At 37.6% G+C, this 26,682-nt stretch overlaps 1 protein-coding gene across 1 annotated transcript; it reads left to right on the top strand.

Annotated features, from left to right (window-relative positions):
• Nucleotides 1-26,339, top strand: LOC129733846 (EH domain-containing protein 1). Its single transcript, XM_055695391.1, has 3 exons — nucleotides 1-1,680; nucleotides 24,318-24,488; nucleotides 24,558-26,339. The coding sequence occupies exons 1-3, from the start codon at nucleotides 456-458 to the stop codon at nucleotides 24,770-24,772; spliced, it is 1,611 nt and encodes a 536-aa protein (XP_055551366.1). The 5' UTR covers nucleotides 1-455; the 3' UTR covers nucleotides 24,773-26,339.
• Nucleotides 26,340-26,682: the final 343 nt, after the last annotated feature.

The following is a 26,682-nucleotide window of genomic DNA, read 5'->3' as shown; positions in this document are numbered from 1 at the left end:
TGATGTGTCATTTTCGCCTCTCCTCTTTTTGGTTCGTACGGTCGTATTCACACGGCGGTCGAGAGATCTACAGAGTGACTTGGCTAACTAAGCTCAGTGATCAGAGAAATTGCCAGCTGGAAGACGGGGTACGGTCGCGAGTTTTCTCAGCTTGATCTTCAACTTCTCACTTATCGCACAGTTGCGATTAACATTAGAATTGCTGGTCGCGAAAACGCTCCCATTTCGTTGCATTTGGTACGAATTTTCATAGCCGGAAAAGTGAACCAGGTTGGCTAGTGCTGGTAGCCTGCGTGTGTCGTGCCGTGTTCGCCCTTGAGAAAATCCGCCCCCGATTGGCTCGCGAGTGACTAATTCCTTTTTTTGCCTCTTGGTCATTCGAGTGCGATTGTGCAAGTATATAGAGCGGAAGAAAAATTAAAGCAGAGTGCGGGTAAAGTAACACAAGAGTGAAAATGTTCAGTTGGCTTAAACGGGAACCCAAAGCGGAAGAGGTGGTCGAGAATGTGCTCGGGGAGCTGAAGAAAATCTACAGAAGCAAACTGCTTCCACTGGAGGAACATTACAACTTTCACGATTTTCACTCGCCTAAGCTGGAGGATCCGGATTTTGATGCAAAACCGATGATATTGCTGGTGGGCCAATATTCGACCGGCAAGACAACTTTTATTCGTTATTTGCTAGAACGGGATTTCCCTGGAATCCGGATCGGACCAGAACCGACCACTGATCGTTTCATCGCGGTAATGTACGATGAAAAGGAAGGAATTGTACCCGGAAATGCGCTGGTCGTTGATCCGAAGAAGCAGTTCCGTCCGCTGAGCAAATACGGCAATGCATTCCTCAACAGGTTCCAGTGCTCATCGGTGCCTTCGCCAGTGTTACGGGCCATTTCGATCGTCGATACGCCTGGTATTTTGTCAGGCGAGAAGCAACGAGTCGACCGAGGCTATGACTTCACCGGTGTCCTCGAATGGTTTGCCGAGCGAGTGGATAGGATTATTTTGCTATTCGATGCCCACAAGTTGGACATATCGGATGAGTTTCGACGTTCAATTGAGGCACTACGTGGCCACGATGATAAAATACGAATAGTACTAAACAAAGCTGACATGATTGACCATCAGCAGCTGATGCGCGTCTATGGTGCTCTTATGTGGTCTCTGGGCAAAGTACTGCAAACTCCGGAGGTTGCTCGGGTTTACATTGGATCATTTTGGGATCAACCGCTTCGCTATGACGTTAATCGACGGTTATTCGAAGATGAAGAACAGGATTTGTTCCGCGATTTGCAGTCACTTCCGAAGAATGCCGCCCTTCGAAAATTGAATGATCTTATCAAGCGAGCCCGGCTCGCCAAAGTACATGCCTTCATTATTGCGGAGCTGCGCAAGGACATGCCTTCGGTGTTTGGTAAAGACAGCAAGAAGAAGGACCTAATCAAAAATCTCGGTCAAGTTTACGATCGTATACAGAAGGAGCACCAGATTTCTCCCGGTGATTTTCCCGATCTCAAGAAAATGCAAGAGGTTCTTGCCAACCAGGACTTTTCCAAGTTTCACTCTCTGAGAATTCCGCTGCTGGAGGTGGTCGACCAAATGCTGGCCACCGATATTGCCCGTCTGATGAGCATGATTCCACAGGAGGAGATGACACTGGTTTCCGAACCACTGATAAAGGGTAAGTTCCAGTTAAATAAATTCGTTCTAATCTGTTCGCTAAGTGATTGCGTAATTCAACCACTAAGCTAAGGCGTTGACGACAGGCAGTAAGAATTGGGAAACTTTGTTGGTTTATCGGGTTTGTTTTATCTAATCGCCTAGCAGACACGAGTATGTCGCAGATAAGGTCAATAGCATTTCAATGCTTAATGTTACAAAAATGTTGAATCGTTTTTTATTTAATTTTTGATAAAATAAAATTCACCGTATCGGCTGCAAATTTACACAATCATTCGGCTGTGGCATAGTTTGTTCAAAGAAGTATGTAGGCAAACTATTTGGGTTCCGATACACGAGCGTCCGGTCGAACCAGATATCGCAAGCTATTTTGCATACCTACCTAAAATATGCTGCAGATTTTATTAGTATTGATGATGAATGCAGAACAGTTCTTTGTCCGTCATATTATTTGTTATCAAGGTTATTTTTGCAGATTAATTGAAACATCAATCTTTTAGATGGAAATTAAATTTTGTGTTTCGAATTTTACACACATAGGTATTTGTATCATTTTAGTAGATGGAAGATTCATGTCCAATCGCAATAATTGTCTAAATATTCAACAACATTTGATAATCTTATATAAATGTTTTATTACCTCTAATGTTGGAAGAAACCGAAAATATTTTTTTAATGATAGACATAAATGCATTGTTTCTTGTTGTTGATAATTACCAATACCCTAGTTGCCCTATATCAATAGATTAGGCTTTGAAATTGTCGAAAATTATTCAAGGCGCCTTTGAATCAAAGTCTCTTAGTTAAGTAGGTAGGGTATCGGCTCTATTACCGTCAGGTTTGTTCTCTTATCGTCAGGGGGGTAGTGTGGTAGAAATTATACCCCCTGGAAGATAATAGGACAAACCTGACAATAACAGAGCCGATACCCAACCAAATCCAGAATATCGATCAATCCAAGCACCAACAAACGATACTATGTAACAAATTTATCAGCCAGGGTATAGATTTGTGAATCCCGACGCAATACTGAGCGTCCACTGAGGAAGCAGCCGTTTTTTCCTCTTTCAACTGGCATTGGCCAGCATTTGCATTCCAAGTAAATTGCTCTTAATTTGCTAGTTCCTTTGCTGGTCTAGGCTAGGCGATTCCACTTGTGTTTTCCGTTCCGCATATCTGTTCTTCCGTTTGCAATATGTACTCACAGTGCGACTCTGCATTGGAACCGCAAGCGACCAACCATCAAGGCGGCTAAGTGACTTTACTTATTGCGACAGTGTGCCACAAGTAGCGCACATTCATTAGCAATTCATTGCGATCTCTCATCTGCTTGGCTCCGCTGGCGTTACCAGTTAGGGTGGTGTTACATGCCTTGAGTCTATTAGAATGGATGCACTAGGGAGATGTTTAGAATCTATGATATATATTTTATAAGTTCCAAGATAGTGCCTACACATAGTGTTGAAAATTAAATCCCCGTTCGGCGGAAGCAGCGTATAGCCTTTCAGCTCCGCCGATTGTTTCATCAAAGCAACGACGACAGTAAACGATGTGTAGGCAGTAACTAGTTAGCTGCTCGCAATCGTTGTCTCATAAGTGGAGGTGCATCTGTGTTTGTGTTCGAACGATTGCCATTTTGATTTCATCCATGAGATTAGTCTGCCTAATGGTATTTCAATTAATGATGGAAGATGGTAATGAAAAATCTCTTCGGGTGTTTTAACGGCATTAATTACTGTCTTACGAGTAGAAGAAAGTTGTTTATTCGAATGTTATCGGGATTTGTCATATTGCAATACAAAATTACGGATTCTCATAATAAAATAAAGTTAAATCAAAATACTGCTAGTAGTTACATCTCCGTGCTCGACCTGAGCCAGTAAAGATATCATTTTCAAAGTGCAACAATTCAGTAACTCAGTAATTCAAATAATAAAACACTGAATAAATGCTCAATGTCTCCAAACACGCATTTCTCTATTTTTACATGGTATACCCAACAATTCATTAGTTCTTGTCGAGCTGTTGATGGAATAGAATCACTGCACTTTACATATACTTTAAAGTTTAATGTAAAAACCACACTAGTGAAAAATAAATGAACCACCCTAATAAAAATCAAGTTTGCGATACCTAATGAACATTAAAATAATTTATAGCTGGTTTGGAACGAGTTGCAGATTTTCAGATGGTAGATTTTCGAGAGTCGAAAAATCATAACTTTAAGCGCTTTGAGGCACACCTAAATCATGTCCGCTTGAGCTAGAATTTTGCACAGATCAGTTTTTGATGTCGCTTAAGTTGGAAGTACAAAGTCAGCAGAACAAAGAGTTAATAGCATGGAAAATTAGTGCTCATTCGATGCTCATTTAATGCCATATCGCCGAATTTAATGCTCCATAATTTCTTTGAAAAATGCTCTTGTTTGCTAGCTTAAGCAAATAGCTAGCAGACAATATTCGAAAATAGCATTTTTAGTCACAAAACAGTTTTGTAACGGTCGAAAACATTTAATGCACATGAAATGCTCTTTAAAAACCTAATTTTCATGATAATTTTATTGATTTTGTATAAATTTTTCAATAATATGATAATAATATGATAATACATAAATAGCTTAAATTTTTTCAAACATTTTCCTCTGAAAACAATCAGAATCCTTTTGATACGATTAGATACCAATTAAATGCTCCCATATGCGAGCAGTTTCAATAACTTAGGTGCATTTTTCATTAGATATATTTTTTTCAAAAATATTGTTCTGCTAGCTTAAGAAAAAAGTTAGCAGAACATTGGCCAGAAACAGCATTTTTAAGCAATAAACTGTTGTAGAATGGTCATAATAATTTAATGCTCATCAAATGCTTTTGTAAAAATCTGATTCTCATGATAATTTTATTGATTTTGTAAAAAAAATTCAAAAATATGATAGTATATGAATAGCTTTAATTTTTTTGAACATTTCCCTCTGAAAACAAGCAGAATCCTTTTTTTTTGGTGCATTTTTCATTAAATTATGATTTTATTGATTTTTTCTAAATTTTCGAAATATGATAAAGTTATGATTACCATCCTTTTTTATTGATTTTCAGATCAATTCTTTTGTCCTGATAAAGTCGGAAAGATCGTTTATTTTTTTATTTGTTTTTTTGATCTCTTAAAAAATATTTTTCAGCGTGCAGAACTTTTTTTTATGCAATTTTGAGTGATTGTCAGGTATCGTGTACCATTTTTAATGTTGTCTTATCGGCTTTTGAATGGTTGCGTGCGATTATGACATCATCATACCTCTGTATAGTCCATTCCTGCCCATAATGCAACTGGTGATGCACTAGCAGTAATGAAATAATCGGAGTACAACCAGATCGAACCAATCTCCAAAAACATGATTTCCAGTCATCGATGTTCAATGTTCTAGGGATTTTTTGTAATTGGGGCTTATTACAGAAAACGAGGCGAGCGGCGAGTTACTCGCCTGACCAATTTTGATATTGCAGATGGCTGGATTTTGGACAAGTAGCTGGTCTGCGAAACTGTTCGACTCAGCTGTCACCAAACATGTTTCACTCGCATTCTCTCAGTCAGTGACTGGAGGTGAGGCGAGTTGCTCGCCTCGTCTTCTGTAATAGGCCATATCATTATGAACTATTTGAATGATTTCTATTCTTCATGAATGATAGATTATTCATTCTCACGTACACTGGTGTTAATACCTAACTCAATTAAAAAAAATGGCGCTTGGTTCAGTGAATTTTCTCGGCGCCTCAAAAAAAGTGCTTAGAAAGATCGATTCAACAGAGATAGATCCTGCAGCTCCGATTTTTCAGATGGATCGATCCTGGGACCGCTCAGCTGAATCGATCCTGAAGATTGATCTTTCCCTGTAGATCGCCCAATGCCTTATTCCGTATTCTTTTCAATAACAATAACTTCTCTGGCTATTTTCTAACAACTGCATAGGTGAAGAAAAAAAAAATTTTTTTAACAACTGTTGGTCCCTTTTTTCGATTTGTTGGGTACTATTTGGTCACTTGTTTTATCAACTGCTTATGCTTATTAGCGGCGAATGCTTATTAGCTGAGTCAATTGAAGGCCATAATCGTCTTGTTCAGTATTAAACTGATAAGATATACAAATTTTTAACCTATGACATCAAGAACGCCAAGCCGGTCGAGGTTGTCTTGAAAGGTCTCACCAACGATCAAACCGTTGATGAGATCATCATCACCGCTCAACCACCGATCATCAAACTTACCCCAACAGAATTAATTGGCATATCTAATGAAACGAAAATCGGGCGAGAAAAGTCAGAGAGCTGGAATTTCCCTTGGTAATTATTTAATTCATTCTAACCGGACTTATCTCCCAGATGGTCTCGTCGTACGATGCTGGCCTAACAAGCCAGTCGTCGTAAGTTCGAGTCTCGGTTTGGGAGAGACTGTTAGTGTCTGTAGGATCGTAGCGCTAGCCACGCAACACTAAAACAGTCGGCTGCGAAGTCTTTGTATAGTAAGCAGAATGTCAATTTCCGAATCGGAATGTAGCACCCAGGCTTTACTTTGCTAACCGCACTGAGGTTAAAAATTTGAAATTTTTTGACAACCCCTGCTATCCATAATGTTCAGGTAAAGGGGGAGTTATATAGATAGTTTGGGGGAGGAGAAAAGCCCAATTGCGAATTTGCCAACGTTATGGCCATGGTTCAAAAATCTGTAACTTGGACCAAAAATGCCTCATTTGGGGAGACTCTTCTCACAAAAACGCCATATGTCCTGTGAAAGAGAGTAAAAATTTTCGCTGCGCGAATTGTAACGGCAACCATATGTCAAATTTTTATTAATGCCCTGTCCGTCTAGCAATTGTTAAGGCAAGGCAATTTAAACAAAATTAAATTTCCCAATCAAAACAAAATTCTCCAAGCTGTACCGCTGTACCGTCCATTTTTTTACTCTTTTACACAGATAACAGGTTCGGAATAAAATTCTGAAAATGATTTTGAAGCGTCTTAGTTTGGTACACTCGAATAACATAGACTTACTGGTGTTGAAACATGAAGCTATGTCAAATAAAATTATTAACAATTTTCGACAAAAATCGTTGCAATTCTAAATTGCTACGATGAGCACTCTTTTTAGTCAATAAGTTTAGAATTATGTTAGTTGTAAGTATATATTCTTTTTTGATAAGTAGGTTTAACTCCCTACGAATGATAAATCCTAATTGAGACAGCAAACAAATCTCAATAAATTAAATTACATTTTTTAAATTTAATTTCAATTTTAATTCAATTAAATTTTTTAAGTTATTGAAACTGCTCGTATATGGAAGCATTTAATTGGTATCTAATCGTATCAAAAGGATTCTGATTGTTTTCAGAGGAAAATGTTTGTAAAAATTAAAGCTATACAAATAATATCATAATTTTGGAAAATTTATACAAAATCAATGAAATTATCATGAAAATCAGGTTTTTTCAAGAGCATTTAATGAGCATTAAATTATTATGACCATTCTACAACAGTTTATTGCTTGAAAATGCTGTTTTTGGCCAATGTTCTGCTAACTTTTTTTTTAAGCTAGCAGAACAATATTTTTGAAAAAAAAAAATCATTTAATGAAAAATGCACCTAAGTTATTGAAACTGCTCGTATATGGAAGCATTCAATTAGTATCTAATCGTATCAAAAGGATTCTGATTGTTTTAAGAGGAAAATGTTTGTCAAAAATTGAAGCAGGGGCGACTCGTGGCTGTTGAACCTACCTGTTCAACTAGAAACTCTGAAAATCTGAGTTTGGGGAAGTAACTACAATTTTATCCGCGAATAAAAGCAAGTAATTCCCTTTGTTACTATTTAAAAATAAAACTAAAAAATAAGAAAATAAGAGCATGAATTTGGATTTGATTGATTTTTTGCCTGACGTCCCCATGTGCATTGCACAGGTTGCACCAATGGACGAGTCGCCCCTGAATTAAAGCTATACGAATAATATCATATTTTTGAAAAATTTATACAAAATCAATGAAATTATCATGAAAATCAGGTTTTTTCAAGAGCATTAAATGAGCATCAAATTATTATGACCATTCTACAACAGTTTATTGCTTAAAAATGCTGTTTCCGGCCAATGTTCTGCTAACTTTTTTCTTAAGCTAGCAGAACAATATTTTTGAAAAAAATATATTTAAGGTGAAATCTCATTGAATCCAAAAATGGCTGACTTCGAGTAACCACTTCGAATTTTCAAAAGCACAAGACTCGGAAATTCTCATTGCGTTCTCTATGAAAATTCTATTTTATGTTTGCTTCACCACAGCAAACATAAAATAGCATTTTCACAGGAAACGCATTAACTATTTCCGAGTCTTGTGCTTTCGAAAATTCGAAGTGGTGACTCGGAATCGGCCATTTTTGGATTCAATGAGGTTTCACCTTAATGAAAAATGCACCTAAGTTATTGGAACTGCTCGCAGATGGGAGCATTGATTTGGTATCTAATCGTATCAAAAGGATTCTGATTGTTTTCAGAGGAACATGTTCGAAAAAATTGAAGCTGTTCATATATTATCATATTATTATAATATTATTGAAAATTTATACAAAATCAATAAAATTATCATGAAAATCAGGTTTTTTCGAAAGCATTTAATGAGCATTAAATGTTTTTGATCGTTATAGAACTGTTTTGTGACTGAAAATGCTAATTTCGCATATTGTCTGGTAGCTATTTTCTTAAGCTAACAAACAAATGCATTTTTCAAAGAAATGATGGAGCATTAAATTCGGCGATATGGCATTAAATGAGCATCGAATGAGCACTAAATTTTCATGCTATTAACTCTTTGTTCTACTGACTTTGTACTTCCAGCTTAAGGGACATCAGTTTTTGGGCCAATAAACAAAATGTACAATTTTTTTTCGAAATTTGACCCTTTCCGCTGCCACCCTAATACATAGCAGGGCTAGTAGCGAGTCACTTTTTAGTGACTTTGTCACTATTTTGAGCCTAGTCACTAAAAAGTCACTATTTACGCTAAAAAGTCACTAAAGTCACTATTTTACGACAAAATGGTCACTAAAGGCACTTTTTTAGCTTTAAATGAATAAATTAACTATTGTTGTATTGCAACATACTTAGAACGCTGGCTTCTCATTTACAGAATATTTGGACAGTTCGGTTTGTAAGGCATTTTTGTTAACTTTTCCATCATAGAAATTTCATGCCAGGCAATGTTTTAAAATTTCTCATCGAAGTGAATAGTGCAGAATAGTTACGAACGAATTGTCTAAAAGCTGCAAAGGAATGTAAAGGTTTATTCTTCAAGCTACTCGCGTCTCTAATCAGTGTTGTGCGTGAAATTCCGTTTGTAGTTTGATTTGCTTGTCTCAAATCAACTGTTCCTCCTGGTTGAAGTGAGGTTCAAAAATTTCGAGCTTATGAGCTTATATTGTGTAAGTCGTGTTTAGGTCTCAATTCGTAGGGTTTTGCTTTCTATCATCCGAACCTACCGGTGTTTACCAGATACCATTTCGAAATTCCATAATGATAACCCGTTCTACGCATTTTTGTCTCATGCTCCAGATCAAGCAAACGAGTGTTTAGTGGGACGAACTTGATTAGAAAATGTCAAGTGGGTTAAATATGCGTGGAAACTCATTGATGGGACAAACAGGCTTAGTATTGTTTTTGCAGATTTTTGGAACGAACAATGCTATTTTTATTATATTTTGAAAAACCTTTCCCTTAGTTTTTTTTTTAAAAAGGGGAGGATTTGTTAGTAGCTTAAGTATTTATGATAAATATTAGTAAATAATGAGTATGTGTGTCCAATCACAAATGGTGACTTCTCAACACTGTTAGAAATTTGTAATTTTAATTGTTAGGATTTGTTTGCTTTCGCAATTAGGACTTATCATTCGTAGGGATTTAAACCTACTTGTCAGAAAAGAGGAAGTAAACTTACAACTAACTTAATTGCTAACTTATTGGCTATAAAGAGAGCTTATCGTAGCAATTGAGGTTTGCAACGATTTTGGTCGAAAATTGTTAATAATTTCATTTGACATAGTTTCTAATGGTTCAACACCAGTAAGTCTATGTAATTCGAGTGTACCAAACCAAGGAGGACGCTTCAAAATCATTTTTAGAATTTTATTCTGAATCTTTTGGAGCGTTTTCTTCCTTGTTGAACAGCAACTTGACCAGATCGGTACAGCATAAAGCATTGCCTGTCTAAAAATTTGTTTGTAAATCAAAAGTTGTTCTTTAAACAAAGTACAGAATTCCTGTTAATAAGAGGATATAAACATCTCGTATATTTGATGCACTTGGCTTGTATACTCTCAATGTGCTCTTTGAAAATAAGTTTTTTATCATAAATTAGTCCCAAGTACTTAACCTTGTCAGACCAACGAAAATAACCCCATTCATCTTGACAACGTGACGAGGCTTATGCGGATTTTCCACTTTAGCAAGTAGGAAGAAAAAATATCTAAACTTTTCTGCAATCGACTGCATATGACACGAAGACTTTTTCCTTTTACGGAAATGCTTGTGTCATCGCAGAACAATGACTTTGTGCATCCTGGAGGCAAATCAGGAAGATCTGAAGTGAATATGTTGTACAGGACTGGACCCAAGACTGAACCTAGAGGCACACCTGCTCTGACAGGAAATCTATCAGATTTTGAATTCTGATAGACAACCTGCAGAGTTCGATCAGTAAGATATTTTTTTAAAATTTTGATTAGGAAAATTGGAAAATTAAAAGTTTGCAATTTCGCAATCAAACCTTTATGCCAAACACTGTCGAATGATTTTTCTATGTCTAAAAGAGCAGCTCCAGTGGAATAACCTTCAGATTTGTTAGCTCGTATCATATTAGTAACTCTGAGCAATTGATGAGTTGTGGAATGCCCATGGCGAAATCCAAACTGTTCATCTGCGAAAATTGAATTCTCGTTAATGTGTGACATCATTCTGTTAAGAATAATTCTCTCAAACAGTTTACTTATTGAAGAAAGCAAACTGATTGGTCGATAACTTGAAACTTCAGCTGGGTTCTTATCCGGTTTTAAAATTGGAGTAATTTTTGCATTTTTCCATAATTTGGGAAAATATGCAATTTTAACGCAGCAATTGAAAATTTTCACTAAAAATTCCATTGTGCTTTCAGGGAGATGTTTGATTAATATATTAAAGATTCCATCGTCACCAGGTGCTTTCATATTTTTGAAATTTTCAATAATTGATTTAATCTCATTCAAGTTAGTTTCAATTATTTCTGCAGGTAAACAATTCTGGGAAGAAATTAAATCAAATTGAGGTGTGTCTTCATTTTCAATTGGACTCACAAAATTCAAATTTGAGTTATGAACACTCTCAAACTGCTGCTGAGCAAGTCTTTGAGCCTTTTGTTCATTGGATACAAGAAAACGTTCACTATCTTTTCAAACTGGAATAGGCTTTGAAGGTTTCTTAAGAATTTTCGACAGCTTCCAAAAAGGTTTCAATTTTTTCAATCAATGGTTTCAATTTTTCAACTTTAGTTTCAAAATTTTGATTTCTCAGAAGAGTAAATCTATGTTTAATCTCTTTCTGTAAATCTTTATAAATAGTTTTAAAAACAGGGTCACGAGAACGTTGATATTGACGTCTGCGGACATTTTTCAAACGAATCAGAAGTTGAAGATTTTCGTCAATTATTGGTGAATCAAATTTCACTTGAGCCTTTGGAACAGAGTAATTCCTGGCATCAACAATTGTACATTATAATGCTTCCAAAGCGGAATCAATATTCACTTCGTTTTGCAAATCAAGCTCATTATTAAAAATTTCTCTCAATATGAGTTTTGTATCTTTCCCAATTAGCCTCGTTATAATTAAAAACAGAGCTCATAGGGTTTAAAACTGATTCATGTGATAAAGATAAAGTTATTGAAAGATGATCAGAATCAAAGTCAGCATGTGTGATCAAATCACTACATACATGACTTTGATCTGTTAGCACCAAATCAATTGTTGATGGGTTTCTTGCAGAAGAAAAGCATGTAGGACTATTCGGAGTCAAAATAGAATAGTATCCTAAAGAACAATCATTGAATAAATTTTTTCCATTGGAATTACATTGAGAATTATTTCATGAACGATGTTTAGCGTTAAAATCGCCGATTATAAAAAAATTCGAACGATTTCTGGTGAGTTTTTGTAAATTACCTTTAAAATAATTTTTGTGCTCTCGTGTGCATTGAAATGGTAAATATGCTGCGGCATAAATAAAATCCCAAGTTCAGTTTGAACTTCAATTCCCAAAGTTTCAATATTAGCGGTCATTTTCGAACTACCAACATTAGGCGGTAAAATGTTCGAGCTACCTGTAACCTGTGCATATGTTAAACGGGTATGCAAAGGAGTAAGTAAACTATGCGTCACTGGTACGCTTGAAGAATTTTGTTTACCTTGCCTTGCCTTAACAATTGCTAAACGGGCTGGGCATTGATAAAAATTCGACATATGGTTGCCGTTACAATTCGCGCCTTTCCCTTAGTTAGCTAAACCAACTCCAAACGTTTATCAAAGCTGTCACAGGCGGCACGGATTCTCAGATTTTCTGGATAACCGCTTTACAAGTTGGAGATTTTGTAAAAAAAAAGTTTATTGAGTTGGCAACTGCGACTTAATCCTCTTGCTGATATGGTAAAACGTGTCGAAAATACAATAAAAGAATGCAAACCCGTTTTGGGTAATGCGTTACGAAATCTTCGTGTTTCAAATCCAGTTCTTCCAAGAATAAAGGGTCTCCCCAAAATTCACAAACCTGGAAATGAAATGAGAGAAATTACCTCAGCGGTAGGGGCTCCCACAGGAAAATTGGCTAAATGACTGGTAAAAGAATTTCAAGCCATGCCCAAGAAATTTCCAAGTCGATCAGTAAAGAGCACCGGAGATTTCATTGAAAATTTAAGATCCTCGGGTAACATCCAATCTGATGAGATAATGGTTTTAGTTGACGTTACGGCCTTATTTCCTAGCGTTGCATTGAATGAAACCTTAAACCTTTTAGAGGACTGGCTTCTTTCCCAATATTCTGATAATACTTGGAAAAAGAAAGTTGACAGTTTGTTGAAACTTTCACGCCTTTGCATGAAAGAAAACTACTTCACATTTCGTGGTAAATTTTACAAACAGACTAAAGGGGCACCAATGGGGAATCCTCTTTCTCCCTTTCTATGTGAGCTCTTCATGGCAAATATAGAAAGTACATTATAGAAAAGAAACATCTTACCGATTCGATGGTGGAGGTATGTGGATGATATTTTTTGTATTTTGAAAAGGGCGGATCTTGAAACTTTTTTCATATCCCTTAATAATACCCATAAAAATAAAAACTTCACAATTGAAAAAGAACTTAACAACAGACTCCCTTTCTTGGGCGTCGTCGTAGTCAAAAAGTCTACGGACTTGGAATTTGAATTTATCGGAAACCCACGAATACAAAACGGGTAATACCTAACACTTCAAACCATCCCTTCCAGCATAAAATGGCATCCTTCCATCATATGATCCACCGCATGGAAACTTTACCTCTAAGTGAAGTAGCCAAGCAAAAGGAACTGGAATATATTTTCGAAATTGCTAAACTTATTGGCTACAATGAAAGTATCATTTAAGCCATTGTTGATAAAAAGAAGCGTGCTCAAATTCGGACCTTTTACAACACTCACCCCAATAACAGAAGATCTGAAAAGGGTAGCCGTTGAATATGACGTTAACTTGACACGCCCACTTCGTTCAAAATTTAGGAAATATGGGATGGATATTGTTTACACTAGTAGGAATACCCAACTCAAAACAAAATTTGGGTCTACCAAAGACCCTATTGATACCCTGAACAAAGCTGGAATTTATAAAATTGCATGCAGTCACTGTGACATGGTTCACATTGGACAAACTAAACGTAACCTAGGGATACGTTTCAAAGAACATTTCGCAGAAGTGACAAAAGCAAGTAAAGTTTCAAAAAATGCCCCACCACACCTTTTCAAATCAAAAGTGGCTGAACATATTTTTAACGAGGAACATCCACTAACTTCGGATAACATTCACCTCCTCCGCCCCGTTAATAATTTATGGAAATTAGACGTAGCTGAAAGTTTAGAAATTTATAAACAACACTCATGCACGCTTCTCAACAAAGACGCAGGTAATCACCCCTCATGGCTATTCAATCTGCTCCCCAAAAACCCCAGACATGGTACGGTAAACAATCGACCGCATAATCCCCTACCTAACTCCATTTAAGAGTGCTAAATTTTCATTTTTACCTACTACAAATAAAAAACAGGATTTACGCTTTGCTCTTTACCAGTCCACATAAGCACTGAAGAATACTGTAAGTCACAGTCGAAATATATATTTGCGGACTGAATTTCTATATTTATTTCCAAAAAAATTAGAGTATAACGGAAACCGATAACTATTTCTTTGATTTCTCAATCACTCTGCTAAGACGCTCGTTATAGATTTTCTAAATTTCACTAAAGTCACTATTATTTTGCTCCAAGTTCGCTACTAGCCCTGCATATAAGGATATTAAAAATTAGATGGCCGCACCGTGCAAGGATATTGAAAATAAGATGGTAGTACCATACAAAAATATAAAAATTGCTTCACTTCTCGCAGGTTTGCCATCATCATCAAATTACCAGTATACAAATTAGTTCGACTTTCATTCACGCGCAGCGACAATCGTGTCCGCTGCATACTGCAAGAGCCAGGTATCTTGATCTAGTCATCTTTGCTCTCACTCAACGATATCCATAAAAAAATCTATCGCTCGCAACATTACATTTTTTTTTGGTTTTGTCCGATAGTTCCGTGTGGGTAAGTATCCACAGGGATATTTTCCGAGTGGGTACTACTACCCATACTACCCACATGAAACGCCGGCCCTGAAAAAAATTGATAAAATTTTTAGGTTTGAAATGGTAGAAACTGATTTCAAAGAGTTGTCGTGCCAAAATGTTTCTGAAATAAATTCAACATTTATGAAAAAATATTCTGAAGGCTTGAAAAGGCAGAAACTGATTCTACCAATGCCGAAAACTTTAACCAGAAAGAGCAAAAATCGAATCGCTTTAGTTTAGTTGAACCAGTCATTAATGTTTTTGAAAGTCACATTACAATGACAGAAAATATAAAATAAATTAAAAGTTGTTTTAAAAATATGCTGGAAGCACGAATCACACATTGACTTTAAACTATATCTTGAATTAGTTGAGCGAGTTGGGTCCTAAAGCTATACCAGTTTTTATATATCATTTGAAAAAGCCACGTTTTCTGAGCAAAACGTGATTTTTAAAAAATGTTGAATGATGATGAAGATAAAAAATGAATGAAGATAAAAAAAACTGCTCGAAAGGTCTCAAATGACATTTCGCCCATGTACGGTATATGGGAGAGCTGTCATTTAAGGCATTTCGAGCAGTTTTTTTTTCTTCATTTAAAAATCAAAGGAAAACGATAAACATTTTTTAAAAATCACGTTTTGCTCAGAAAATTGCACTCTTTCAGCTGATATATAAAAATCAGAAAAAACTTTAGGATCCAATTGGTGAAAATTTTGAGAATCTACAAGGAACACTTTCCGTGGTTTTGTGTCTGGTGTAACACCTCGTTCAAGAAGAAGTCGATAAATCATCAGCAGCAAATAAATGTTGGCCGAACTAATTCGGCCCATTTCCAGTTTAAAAATAAAAAAAAATAAAATTAAAATGCTTATAACAATGGTTTTCATCAATAAATAAGAGTTGTTGTACTTATTTATTTTTGCGGTCTTAAAAACCGGGAAAAACGTTAATTGTCAACCGGGAAAATCGGGAAAAACCGGGAACTTGAAATTGGAAATATACTGGCCTCCCTGGGTATTAAAATACGTTATAAATATCAAAATCGTCATGTTTTTCCTTATTCGACAATTTATGATCTATTATCAAATACTTAAGCTTAAATTACTTTCGACACGAACCTCAATAGTTTCGATAATTTAAATTGCATTCGGAAGGTATTTTCAGTACCTTTCGAATTGTAGTAGGTAGTATTCTCTCACATGTTAAATAATTTGAATACAGCGCTTTTTCAATTTTTGTCACGGTCGAAAAAAGTTTTATCGTGAATTTGTCAAAACCGTGAATTTAGCAAAATAATAAAGAATTGAATTGCCATTTATAATACAGTGCTTTTTCAATTTTATCAAGGTCGAAAAAATTGAATTTGACGAAATGATAATAATCTGTATTATTTTTGGTGAATACCACTGAAGTTCTTTTTATTTTGAGTGGAACAACACACTGCAATAGTTTAATCATTTTTATTATGAGTTTAAGATACATTAAATAAAAAAATAGTACATGATATTTTTCTCCATAACATTTCACGAACTTTCCTCAATGCAATTATATATTCAATGTCAATTTGATTCTGCTCTGCCCATTCTACAACACAATTAAGGGAATTTATTGCTTGTTTATGTGGAACTGTGGAACCACCAGATTCACCAGCATGAAGACTCGAGCACAATGGAATCGTTTGCGTTGCGTTGACGTTAACTTGACAGAAAACGTCAAATGCGAAGGCAGCTGCAACGTATCAATTGTTCTTGGGCCTTAATTGAAATCATTTTCATTGATTTCAATCGGCGACTGATAGCATCGTCAAAATCATCTGCAGATTCGTCGCTTGATTCTTCTACTCCTAAAACCATTCTCACGATTCCGTTATCCGTCAATCTCTTATTGCAGAGCCCATGGGCGCAACTACGGGGGGCTAGGGGGGCTACAGCCCCCTCTAGCAAGTTTTAAGCCCCCCCCCCCTAAAATTTCCCAGAGAATAATCGTAGTCAATATAAATACATTCCATACTTCTTATCAGACCATCAAAATCAACACAAATTGAGATGTCATCATTCATTGGCTGAGAACTAGTACTGTGCCCAGGATCGATTCTCAAACCTAGCTCTCTTACTTACCTTACCAATAAGACGAGAGCCGTGGTGGCTCGTGCTGTATCAAGGAGTTGTTGCCATGCTGCTCGGTTTTAGGCTGTGTTTCGCCAGACGTCTCATCACCCGCAAGTCTCTTTCGATCTGGTCGAGCCATCGTGCACGCTGCGCTCCCTAGTCCTGAACAGGGTTGCTGAAGAGAAGTGATTTCACAGGATCATCGTCCGGCATCCTTACGACGCGACCGGCCCACCGCAACCTATTGACTTTCGTCAGGTGTGCAACGGGGTTCTCTTCAAGCAGCGCGTGCAGGTCATGGTTCATGCACTGTCGCCATTATCAGTCGTCTGTACTCCACAATAGATAGTCCGCAGCACCTTCTGTTCGAAAACTCCAAAAGCGTTGAGGCCAGAAGCGTTGATGTATCGATTCCGTAGAGAACTACCGGTCGAATCAGGTACATCGTCAACTTTTTACTTCGTCGCACTAGACTCGATCGAAGTGGTCATGCCAATACCCCCACCACAATTGGTGCGTACGTTTGTATGTCTGAGAAAAAAGAGCCGTCGATGAGAACATGGCCAATTTGGTTTGTTGTACGTTGGTCAGGTGATCTCCAGGAGGTTTCATGGATGTCTTTTTGTGGAAAGCAGGTTCTTTGGACTGCCAGTCTGCGGGAAGCTGCGAAGTTGACGCATCCTTGGCCGTTGTCGTTCGTCACGGTTACAGGCTGTGCGGGCTAATCACCGGCTTAAAAATGACTTCCCTACCGACCTGAGCGTTCATGTCCCCAATGACGATCTTGATGTCTCTACGCGAGCAGCTATCGTAGAGTTTCCCCAGCTGTGCGTAGAACGTTTCTTTCTCTATATCGGGACGTCCTTCGTGAGGGTAGTAGGCATTGAGGATGTTGTAGTTGTAGAACCGGCCTTTTATTCTCAACAAACACAACGTGTCGCTGAACGCCTGCCACTTGATCGCACGACTCTGCATCCTGCCCAGCACTATAAAGCCGGTTCCTAGCTCATTGTTTGTCCGGTAAATCATCTCTCCTTTCCGGTAAAGCTCCTGGAGCGCAACGATGCCGAACTGGTGAACTTCTAGCTGATCCAGCAGAACCCGGTCGACATCTGGGGCGTTAAGCGATCTACTGTTACATGTACCGAGCTTCTAATCGTCGTTCCAGTTCGTTTTCAATTCTTGATTGTTCGTAGTACGTTTATTTTAGCATGCTGCTTTACTAGGGCTGCGATACCTAGTCTTGCGACGGGGTCGCCGTCTTGGGTGTAGAGGCGAGACACCGCATTTCATAGTTCACCGTCCACTTCGGGTCAGTCGCTGTTCGAGCAGCCCCTATCCTGAAAAACAGACGCTCAGACGAATCTGCAGATGATGCCGACTAGCACGGGTGTACTGCTGGTACGCACTGCCCAGCCGTTTACCAAACCTAGTTCTCCTCAATATCGAATCAGTGTCAGCTGAAAGAGGTAGTCAAGATATTCAATACATCTTCGGAGATTTATTCCCGATTGAAATGATTTTGTCTTCTGTTACGACACTATTTTATACGTTTTTAAATAGGCGTATTGTAACTCTTTTTTCTATTTTTTTTAAATGAAATGTATGAAAACTAGCCCCCCCTAGAAGTTTTTCTTAGTTGCGTCCATGGAAGAGCCTTTTATTTTCGCATTCTACAGGAATATCTTCTTTGTCACAACCTGATATTCCAAGCCATTTAATCAAAGGAGGGTCATCTTTATCAATGAATCGATCACCTTAAATGACCTCAAGTTCCTTCCAAGATCCTCTTATACATTTATCACTAAATAATGAACGATCCATCCCAGCACTACGCGATTCTCGGTAACAAGTATCGGAATTTAAACATTCTTGAAACATTTTGGTTTATGCGATTGTTGAACAACTAGTAAAAACACGGGTCAGTTGCTTGACAAGGCTGATGTCCCGGTTTATTTTATCTTCTGGTAACATTCTTAAGTTTGTGATGAGATGATTTTGATTGTAAATATTTTCGAATGCTCTGTTTTTAGCGAGCAAAACAACATAAGAACGATGCGAAGAATATTGTTATTTGCTGAATTTTAAAAGAATAGAATGTTTCAATCAACATAAATGATGTTCAGTTTCATATAACAATTTTTGTCCTATCCAGGAAAATGTTTTTAAAACTATACACATGCACTAAGGACACAATGCACAAGTGAAAACTATGTTTCAAATACACTTTCTACAACTGGAAGTATATGAATCTTGATTTAGACTTTTATTGAAAAAGCGTGATAAAACCAAAGAAAAAAGCGTGAGAAAATCGAGCGTGCATTTGACGAGTAGTTATAAAATCGGAAAAGAGCTGTATTGATGAATTTTGAAAATATAAATAACCGATACGACGCTATCTTCCAAAAAAGACAATACCGAGATAGAGCTTTTCTATCTCGAAATGACATCACAGGGTCTTTCTTACTTACTATTTTACTCTTATGGCGATAGGTCATCCGATAAAATCTTATGCCGAGTCCAGAATACGCCTCCATAAAACTGGGGCTGGGCTGTTCCTCTCTAGTCCCCCTGACATCACTGTACGGGTATCCTCGTTGACAACACACATCCAACGCGTGCTGGTTCGACTTCATCAGCCTGACAATGGCAGCGTGTTTGTATATTTTTTACAGCTCGTGGTTAATTTACCTGCGCCACACCCCATTTTCTAGTTTGACACCGAGTATTGACCGCAGGATTCTACGCTTTAAGACCCCAAATGCTCGTCTCCTTCCACGTCCATGGTTCATGTCTACAGAGCGCCACCGAGGGGATTAGCGTCGTGTAAAGTGCAAATTTCGTGCGAGTCTGTAAGCTGCGAAACCGAGTTGAAATAGTAAAACCACCCCTATTAAAGTCGATTTTTTGGTCCCCGTGGCTCTGTGGTTAGCAATGTCGATCGGCTAGCTCTCCCACACGGTTGTGATATCGAGTTAGATTCCCGATCAGATCGAGGATCTTTCCGATCTGGAAATTTTCTCGACTCAGCACTGGGGTACGATATATCGTTGTACTTACCCCACAACATGCAAAATGTGCCAAAAACAATATCGATAACGACTTCTCTCAACTAATTTAGTTAGTTGATCGAGACCGCTATTAGTCTCCAAGGCTAGCGTGCGATATTGTTGTTATTAAAGTCGTTTTTTTAGAATATTTTTAGAACTACAAAAAACCTGTATCACGTGTGTTAATTATTTTGTGCTAGAAAAAAACTATACATTTTCATAAAAAGCATTTCACATTTCATGTTTGAAATCATTGTTATTCAAGGCTCGATAAAAAAAAACGTACTTTTAAGAAAATATACCTTAGTAATATGTTATAAAAAACAAGTTTTTTAAACCAACACAGCAAATAACCGCGCTTAACATTTATCACCACTTGTCAGCTGAAAAGACTTTGCTCTGATGTCTATTCGGCAATTGCACTCTCGAGTGCAGTTTCCCTTTCGCTCGACTTGACCGATTTACCGGCCGAACGCGATAAGGTTGGGCCACTGATTACTCCTTCTGTTGACTCGCGATGGCGTAACATTTTTGAACAATGACATTCGATCAGCCGATCAGTGATTTCATAATCAACTGTTCTGCAAATAGCTTAGTTTCTAGCAACCAGATTTTCACTTGGTGAATAGGGAAGGTGGGGGTGAAAACTCACAGGGATGGATTTGGTGTAAACGTATTTTCCATGGAACGACTAAAGTTGGTAAGCGTAAAGCTTCGTTTCAATCCCCTACATGCAATTTGCTGGCGGTGTCTAATTACCGCAAACTGGCACCAGCACGGTCGCCATCGGTGTAGATAAAGCGTTTCGTACTCATTTTTGTTTAAAAAAAATGAATCGATTTAGTTCCGCAATTATTTATCGAAGGCGATGGCGCTTCCCTGAAGTCAGTGGCGAGGTTAAATAAAAATATAAGTAGCATCACGTTCCATAATGGAAAAAAAACTAGGCGCGTTATTTGCTCGGTAGACAAGTGTCTAGATAAGGAGGCTAGGGTCGCGTACACACTCTGGACTACAGCTTGATTTGTGCCGTTCTTGGAATTAAAATGTTTAACAGTGAGTAACATGCACTTCTAGTTGACGCTGGTGCTGTGACTGCTCGCAAGCGATAAGCGAAAACATCTAAGAACCAATTTGAAAAAAAAAATTGTAAAAGTCCATGAAAGAGACTCAACTATGTTCTCACTCATGCAAAGCTCATGCTCTCAACAATTGGATCAGCATACATACTCACGTACTCACTCTGCCATAAATAGCCTTGAACTCTCGTTTCGTCTGATATCAATTGCCAATCTGGTGAGAAAAGAAATAGACCACGAATGCGCTCGAGTAGATCATTTCTTGTTTTATATTTAGACACCAGATCCTGCTGAAGATGGACGTCGCGTCCGGAATGATTTGATTCTGTTTACTATGCGGTTTAAATGCTAATGATGCCAGTCATGGAGAATCTGCTCTCCGACCGTTGCGGTTCACCTTTATGATTACCCAAAGGCACGATTTCCCAATATATTTCTAATCTATCGGTGGTCGACTGTTTGATTTAAGCATTTTAATCGGCCAGGAATTTAGCTCTATTGGCATAAAGTAAACAAGCTTCGTGTCTCAAGGTCGGAAAGAAACGCGTCTAAAACTTTATCACAACGTTAGAGAAGCAAAGTATAATGCTATAAATCGTCTACGTTATCGATAGAAAAGTTATCATGTCTATTGTAACAGTGGTTCTCAAGAAATGTACTCTGAGACATATTTGTGCGATGACTATGTATATAAGGCTGCACGCCTGAGTCATCATTCGTCAAAGCGCTATCAAATGCTCTCGCTCGCATGAAGGAAAGTACTTTTTTCGTGCGTCGTCATTCCACTGGAATTGTAAGCGGAGCATAAATGGTGAATCTAGAAGGTCTTCACTCTCGATTCTAATTATAGCCATCTAAAAGTGGCAATTTTGCATCCGCTAATCGTTTTCCAATTGCCAGACGAGAACTACATAATGTTGTGCAGTATTTTTTTTCAGAATAGCTACTTCAGATATATTTAGGACTCTGTGGAGCATACGAATGCATAGGGTTATTTGTCAACCCAATGTCGAATGAAACACTTTAGAGAACTCCCTTCTTCACTTCGGTAATTACCGCACTGTGGTGTGCCAAATTTGGAATCAATTTTTGTACAACTGAGACTTTCCCAATCACAGGTTTAACTGAAAAAAAGTATTGGAAATATGCATATTTTTTCCTAACACGACCTTTTAATTAATTTCAATTAATTAAAAATTTCATATTTTTTCGTTTGTTTATATGTACTCTGTACTGTATGTGTTTTCTAACTTCTAAAAGTATGTTTTTCAGTTTTTGCTTGTTTGCACTCTCAACCTCGCCAAGAATCCTCCCTCCTGGAATCATTCTGCTGGAATCATTTTTAACGGTTTCAAGCTTTTCTGTTCCGCCTATTTCAACCAGCAGAAAAGTTTCAAGGCGATTTTCTACCCTTGGGAGCGGCTTTCGGCGATTTCTAACTTAATTTGGAATCAGTTTTTCTTTTGATTGCAAGTATAGATTGGGTATACTTTCTTTATTCGCATTCTTTGCCCTTTGAAGGTTTCACGGTGATAGCAAGCTAATTCCGGGATCATTTTGTTTTTCCCCTTCATTGACCCGTGGAAGCACTTTTTGGCTATTTCGAGCTTAGTTTGGGATCATTTGGATTTTTCGCTCTTGTTTGCCTTTTGAAGCGTTCTTCGGTATACTTGTAAATTTAATTTGGGATTATTTTCGGCTTCTGGCCTATACGATGTGTAAAAACTGTTGGTTAATTTAAGATTATTTTCTCTTCTCAACTATACAAGCATTGATGATCGTTTGTAACCGTTAAAGCATTCAATCGCATTTTCTAGCATTTATTATATGATGGTCAAGGAAACACTACCAGAATATCATCAAAGTATTAGCTGAGTTTTTTTCCCATATAAAAATGTTTATGGTAAAAAAACTACATGCTTGACACTTGAACTATTGGTAACACTGGAGGAAACTGGCTTCTTTTTTTCTTCGGTGATTTGCCTGTGATACGCTACTATGGCTTAATAAAAACAAATTTGTTCTGTCTTTGCATGACTTTTTATTGAAGTTGATTTTTTTCTTTACAATAATAACTAGGTATATCAAAATACCGCAACACACAAAAGCTCAGAAGCAGAGCTTTCAACTGTCGATACTCTTGGCAAAAGATTGAGTTCAATTTTTCACCAATCTCAGGAGGTCACTTTAAATGTCAAAACAACAATGTTCATTTTGTGTTCAAAAGTTCACGTGTTCATTTACACTCCGTGCATACTGATTATCGACAAAGTAAGCCTTTGCATAATATCGTTCGTTTTCAAAACTCTGTAATGAAAACTTTACGAGGTCGTTATCAACATTCGCGAGCGTGAGTGATTTTTTCGTTTGTCTTCTGAAATGGCAATGTGCTGTGCAAAGAAATGAAGTGTAGGTATGCTAAAAGCGCCTCACATTTCGAGTTAGCGAAAGCATATGGTTTATTAAAGGGCTAGCCTTATCAAGGTTCTTTAATTTACGAAGATCCAGTTTCATAGCTCTGCTCAGAAGGCTGTTTTAAACCAGGAAAAAAGCTTATCCAAAAATGTGACCCGATACTTTTGACTGCAACCACTTGAGGTTTCATGACCATCAAATATGAAGCGCTGAAAGGTTTATGGCGTGAAAATTCCAGTGAACCGTGATTCAAAATCATAGACCCACTGAGAAAGACAAACTGCAATTCACGCCTGCGATACTTCGAAAACTGTGCTTTTTTTTTCAAACTACATGAACGACTTTATTATACCTACATTTAAGAATTTATTCGAAAAATATTTTTTTCATCAGTCTTTAAAAACTTGATTTTTTATTAATCTTATTTATTCAATTTATTTATGAAATTATTTGTATTCCTAACACGCTAAGTTTGCTGACTTAAGAGAAGATACTTAATTATATATTTTGCTGAAAAAACAAATCATGATAAGCTAATTACAATGCTTGTTTAGGTCAATGGAGGATATTTACACAAAACTTTAAAAAGCTCTTTGAGTTATTCTTAACTTGAATTTGCTATGGAGCTTGATTTGAGACTCGATTTTCAATTTTTAGGCAATTTTTATTCTTTTACGATCATTGCCAAAGTATTTTTCGCCTTTAGGGTCAATCAACCCACAACCTGTAGCTCCACTAAATACTGCCTACCATACTTGAAAAGCATCAGCACTGCTCTAATTGATCGTCCACGTTGATCGGCAATACAATCTGTGATGCAGCAGCACACTACTGCATGGCCTCACTCGTCAGCTACTGATTGCGTTTGAAGGTAAACTTGTTTAGGCAATCGGAATTTTGCAGTGTGACGCAGAGGGTACCCGGGAAAACCCGCACACTTCGATGAATTAGCGATGACGTTTCTCTGATTGGTGATTGTTACATGATCAAAACGAATCGATCTTCATCAAATTGAACAATAATTTTCTACTCATTTGAAGAAACACTAAACTATGATTTTTTTTTCTTTTACTTTCAGGAGGAGCATTCGACGGCGTGGAAGATATTGTGTCGCCCTTCGGTTATCGCAAAGGTGAAGGCATTGACGCTGGCTACGGAGAGGTGGACTGGATTTGCAACCGAGATCGTGCGCGTACCGATCCGCTATTTGAATCACTGAAACCAGTGAATGGCAAAATTTCTGGTGCTGGTTAGTGTCGTCCCTCCTCCCCTGTCTTACGATAAACGCTTTTCAATGTTCTTTTTCTGCTTTTTTTAGCCGCCAAGTCCGAGCTTATTAAATCCAAACTACCGAACAATGTGCTGAGCAAAGTTTGGAAACTTTCCGATTACGACCAGGACGGTTTTCTGGACGTAGAAGAGTTTGCGCTAGCGATGCATCTGATCAACATCAAAATGGACGGTAACGAACTGCCGACCACACTGCCAGCCCATCTTGTGCCGCCCTCGCAGCGAGGGCCCGAGCAGGAATAGTTTTTTTCGGGCACAGCTCCGTTGAGTTTTTGCATATACCTACCTTTGCTGCTTCGCTTTCCTATACATTTAGTAGTACTGAGCTAGTCTGCTACAGTTTCTGCCTGCTGTCGAGTTGCCCAATGGAGGAAGAACGGGGAGTATTGTTCAGCTTCTGTTCCAAATTGTGTAGCAGTATTCGTTTTGGGTTCGACTCGAAAATCACAAGTACCGACCAGTGCTGCAATTCAAGAGATATATTACCATGTTGTTTGCAAGTTTTTTTTTTGCTTTCCTTCACGGTCAACTGCGTTCAAACGTCGATTTTGACGAGCACGAATACCTTATACCACAGACACAATTTATCTAACTTATTTATATATACTTTAGAACGGATTAATTCATTCACATTTTTTGTTTGTTTTCTATTTGTAAGCGTTTTACCACTTTATAGCATCAATATATCGAAGAGCGTGTTTCTGGGTAGACATTGTGCAATGCATTTTTGACAGGCACTAATTGATTTATCGCCGAATATGTGTGCAAATATTTTCTATAGGAGTTAATTAGATTATCTGATGAAGATAATAGATGAGTACAGTTCATTATTTTAGTAAGCTCTTGAGTTCATCCCATCCATTATTTTATTCTATCTATCGAAGATTGATGTTGGCATGGTTTCATCAATGGCACATTCTCGTTTGGAGCTTAAAGCCTGTGTCTCATTTGTAAGGATTAAGCAAGTATTCTCTGTTATCGTACACGTTTTTCTCGAACCAAAAAAAATTGCTTGTAGGTAGAGCTGAACAAAATTTCCACAATTCACTGTTTACCAAGCTAATTTGAAATAATTTCCGCTTTCGAAAGCACGCACTTCCTAAAATTTACTTCACGCCAACCAACGTCATCAAATTTACGCTAATCGTCCTCGTAACGCAAATCCGCAAAACATCAAAGACAGCAACAGAAGAAGCTGCTTCCTCTTGCGTGCCGCTCTTACGGTTGGGGGCCGTGCGACATTGTTTATCATTATCAATCACATTTAACTATCGCAACCATCAATCATAAGTTTCAATCTCCCCCGCAAAAAAAACGTCACTTTGCATCGTTTTTCTCAATTTTTGATACAATAACCGCAATAGCTTAATAACCATCAGACAGACAATCCGAAACAGCATAGAAACAAGGTTCGATAAAAACCACCAAAAATAAAATTGCGTTGGCTTAAATGTTTACAACTTTCTATGACACCAACTCCGATCAGCTTTGTTTATAGTAAAGTAAGGTAGAGCTAGGTGAGAGCCTAGAATAACGAACGCATACATTATATATGAAGTAAGAAAACAGGGGGAAGCATCCCCGGTACCTTGCTCTACGGTGAAATCGAACACTATAAATCCGAAACCTACGAGAGGGCACGGAACAAAGAAACGTATATTTACAAGCATAGCATTTTTGAAGGAATTTGTAAAAAAAAACTATTTTTAAACGAACAGTTCGTTAAACTGTTCTATTCAATAGTGATAAGAATGAGGTAGAAAAAAGTGTAAGAATCGTAAATCATGCGAATAAAATTTGTTCTCTTGAAGGGTGTGTCAGTGTTACTGTTTGCATTCCGAAGCAACTTGTTAGTGTTATCGAAGTTTCTTAGGGAGCTTAAGAGTTGGCATATGCAAATATGAGTTAAGATAAAACTACGTTCTTCTCCAGAATGTACTATGGTATCACTGGGAACACTGAACCGTGGGAGAAGTGAGCAAAGAGACAGTAGAAAAATAACCCCTTTGAACGCGCACGCGGATTCTGTAACGAGCGATTTAAATAAAGATTTACTTAGTTAAAACTTTCGACAAGCGTTTTATTTCGTGTTCGAACGCTACATTGGTGACCCACGACGTCGCGAACATTAAAATTTCGCTATTTTACCTCGT

The sequence above is a fragment of the Wyeomyia smithii genome, chromosome 1 (assembly GCF_029784165.1).
Source record: "Wyeomyia smithii strain HCP4-BCI-WySm-NY-G18 chromosome 1, ASM2978416v1, whole genome shotgun sequence".
Lineage (NCBI taxonomy): Eukaryota > Metazoa > Arthropoda > Insecta > Diptera > Culicidae > Wyeomyia > Wyeomyia smithii.
This window is presented reverse-complemented; position numbering and strand designations above follow the sequence as displayed.